The sequence below is a fragment of the Salvia hispanica genome, chromosome 4 (assembly GCF_023119035.1).
Source record: "Salvia hispanica cultivar TCC Black 2014 chromosome 4, UniMelb_Shisp_WGS_1.0, whole genome shotgun sequence".
NCBI lineage: Eukaryota > Viridiplantae > Streptophyta > Magnoliopsida > Lamiales > Lamiaceae > Salvia > Salvia hispanica.
The window spans coordinates 30428974-30432490 of NC_062968.1; the positions used below are offsets into that span (position 1 = coordinate 30428974).

The 3517-nt window shown below is 35.3% G+C and overlaps 1 protein-coding gene across 1 annotated transcript; it reads left to right on the top strand.

The window, feature by feature from the left end:
* On the top strand, positions 1–3517 carry LOC125185637 (sabinene synthase 1, chloroplastic-like). Its single transcript, XM_048082197.1, has 7 exons — positions 1–352; positions 439–718; positions 1154–1532; positions 1884–2102; positions 2248–2389; positions 2555–2806; positions 3066–3517. The coding sequence occupies exons 1-7, from the start codon at positions 134–136 to the stop codon at positions 3354–3356; spliced, it is 1782 nt and encodes a 593-aa protein (XP_047938154.1). The 5' UTR covers positions 1–133; the 3' UTR covers positions 3357–3517.

Consider the following 3517-nt stretch of genomic DNA (forward strand, 5'->3'; position numbering starts at 1 on the left):
TATTAAAGAAAGAAATACCAATTGTGGTAGTATCCTTCCTACCAACTAATGCCACTACACATTATATATTTAAAGAGCAACCAAACCCTATAAACACAAATTAAGAAAAAAAGATTGCAAGTGATCACAAAAAATGTCTACACTCAACATGCATGCAACTATCCTCGGCAAGCCAGTAAGTTGTCTCCACAACTGGAGAGCTTCGAAAGCATGGCCCGTCTCGTGCACTGCACCTGTGGCTCGCCTCCGGGCTTCTTGCTCCGTACAACAAGAAGTTCGTCGATCCGGAAACTACCAGCCTACCCGTTGGGATTTTAGTTACATTCAATCTTTAAACTCTCCATATGATAAGGTATATCATTATCCTCAAATTGCTAATTTAATTAATACTCTTTTCATTGCTGGTAAAAATTATACATACTCCTATATCATATATAGGAGGAGAAGCACTTAAGTAGGAGAGAAGAGCTGATTGTGCAAGTGAAGATATTGCTGCAAGACGAAAAAATGGAACATGTTCAACAATTGGAATTGATTGATGACTTGAAATATTTGGGATTGTCTTACTTTTTTCAAGATGAGATTAAGGAGATTTTAGGTTTTATACATAGCCACCACAAATGCTTCCACAATAATGAAGCATGTGATCAAAGTGGTTTGTATTTCACAGCTCTTGGATTCAGAGTTCTCCGACAACATGGTTTTGATGTGTCCCAAGGTACTAAATATTGTTAATTATATGATCATATTTTTTTCTATTACAATAACTTAGAGATATTTGTCTGTAAATTCATAAATTTCGTTAAATTTTGATTTTGCACTCCAATTTTATAACGTACATGTAAATTGTTTAGTTATTGATTTGTTATGATTTTGGAACCAATCAAGATTTCAGTGTGACGTAGCTTCATAACTTGCTAATGCTAGCGAAACATCGTTATATTATTGTCATTTGGCATATTTCCTTCCATCTCGTTTCTCATTTTCTCCCTCCCATCTCATTCTTTCTTAATGGAAAGCTAGTATAATATGACCCCATTTTGATCCCATAATATGACCTTGTTTTAATTGACATTTGTTACAAAACTAGGTTAAGCAAAAAATTAGGAATTGACAGGCATATGATCATATAACTAATTGATATTAATTGCAGAAGTATTTGATTGCTTCAAGAACGAGGAAGGGGGTGATTTCAAGGCAAACCTTGCTCAAGATACCAAAGGGATTATACAACTTTATGAAGCATCTTTCCTTTTGAGAGAAGGTGAAGATTCATTAGAGCTTGCAAGGGTATTTTCCACAAAGTGTTTGCAGAAAAAACTTGATGAAGGTGGTGAAGATAATCTATCATCATGGATTAAACATTCTTTGGATCTTCCTCTTCATTGGAGGATTCATAGACTAGAGGCAAGATGGTTCTTAGATGCTTATGCAAGAAGGGCGGACAATAATCCACTTATTTACGAGCTTGCCCTACTCGATTTTAAAATTATGCAAGCAACATATCAACAAGAACTCAAAGATATATCGAGGTATAAAATTAGAAAAAAAAAACTCCTTCCGTTTCTTCATAGTTGAGGCGGAACTTTTCGGCACGAAGTTTTAGAAATGAATATTGAGTGTGTTAAATAAATAGATAAAAAAATTAGATAGAGGAAAAGGTAGAGAGAATAAAGTATAAAGTGAATAAAGTAGAGAGAATAAAGTAACAGAGAGTAAAGTAAGAAAGAGAAAATAGTTACCATATATGGAAATGACTCAACTATGAAGAAACTTCTCGAAATGGAAAAATGACTCAACTATGAAGAAACGGAGGGAGTATTTTTTATATGTCCGTCCCTGTATATATATTGCCAAGCTGACTTATTTGAGCCTTGTTATAGCTGGTGGAATAGATCATGCCTTGCTGAAAAACTCCCATTTGTGAGGGACAGGATTGTGGAGTCCTACTTTTGGGGTGTTGGGTTGTTTGAGCCAAGTCAATATGGATATCAAAGAATAGCATCTGCCAAAATGATTATGTTGGCAACAGTTATAGATGATATTTACGATGTATATGGTACGGTGGAGGAGTTGCAACTATTTACCGATACATTTCAAAGGTTAGTATATTATATATTGTTTTCGTAATACGTATTATTGGGCGTAACACTGAGCTTTTGCTAGATTCATTTTCAAATCAAGCCAAATAGTTTGTCGGTTCGAGTCAAACAATTATTGATTGATTAATTTAAGATTAACTTTCAGATGGGATACTGAATCAATAGGCCAACTTCCTTATTACATGCAAGTTTGTTATTTGACACTCTACAACTTTGTTTCCGAGATGGCATATGATACTCTCATCAAAGACCAACATTTCATCAGTTTCCCATGGTTAATAAAATCGGTACCTTTTCTACTCTCTACGCTATCTCTAATCACTTGTGAAAGCTAGCTCCGAGGCTTTCGCAAGTAATTAATTGTTGCTTTTATTTATAAGAACAATCACTTTTATCTAAATGTACAATGAAGAGAGCTCATACGAGATTTTTTTTTGTTTTAAATTTGGCAGTGGTACGATTTGGGTGCATCGTATTTAAAAGAGGCAAAATGGTACTACAGTGGATATATTCCAACCCTAGAAGAATATATGGACAATTCAAAGGTTTCTGTGGCATCTCCAAATATAATATCCCAACTTTATTTCACATTGCCAAATTCAAGTTATGACAAATCAACCATCGACAGTTTGTATGAATATCATGACATACTTTACTTATCAGGAATGATTTTGAGGCTTGCCGATGATGTTGGGACGGCACAGGTAAGTACCTAACGTATTAACGTATTCAAATTTTATGCAATTTATAATCCGAGTAGCATATAAATTATAATTTTAAGTAAAATTTAAAATCCAACCACTGCTAATATTATTTTCTGTATCCACCCCTATTCGCCTGCCTCCCCCTAATCCGCCGCTATTTGCAATCAAAGAGGACATGCCCTTGATTAATAAAACTAGCTCCATTTGGAACCAATTTATTTATATTTACTATTTACTATTCTTTGTTGAATTAATCTAGTTTGAGCTCAAGAGAGGCGACGTGCAGAAAGCAGTCCAATGTTACATGAACGACACAAATGCTTCGGAGAAAGAGGCGAAAGAACATGTGATGTCTATGTTGAGGGAGTCGTGGAAGGAGATGAACACAGCCATGGCTGCGGATCATCCATTTGAGGATATTTTGGCGGAGTCTGCAGCTAATCTCGGAAGAGTGGCACAATTTATGTACCTCGAGGGTGATGGTCATGGCGTCCAACATTCTGCAATTCATAAACAGATTGCCGGCTTGTTGTTAGAGCCATACGCCTAAATATCTATCTATCTATCTATCTATCTATAGATCGTTGGCCTGTTGTTAGAGCTATACGCCTAAATATCTATCTATCTATCTATCCATTTTTGTTGCTACATTTTGTCACTTGTCTACCATAAGATGGCCTTGCAATAAAGGTGGTGGAATTAATTTTTCTA

Coding starts and splice junctions, on each gene's coding strand:
- LOC125185637 (XM_048082197.1), top strand. CDS start 134: ATGTCTACACTCAACATGCATGCAACTATCCTCGGCAAGCCAGTAAGT. Junction 353..438: donor TAAACTCTCCATATGATAAG/GTATATCATTAT, acceptor TATCATATATAG/GAGGAGAAGCACTTAAGTAG. Junction 2,390..2,554: donor TCCCATGGTTAATAAAATCG/GTACCTTTTCTA, acceptor TAAATTTGGCAG/TGGTACGATTTGGGTGCATC.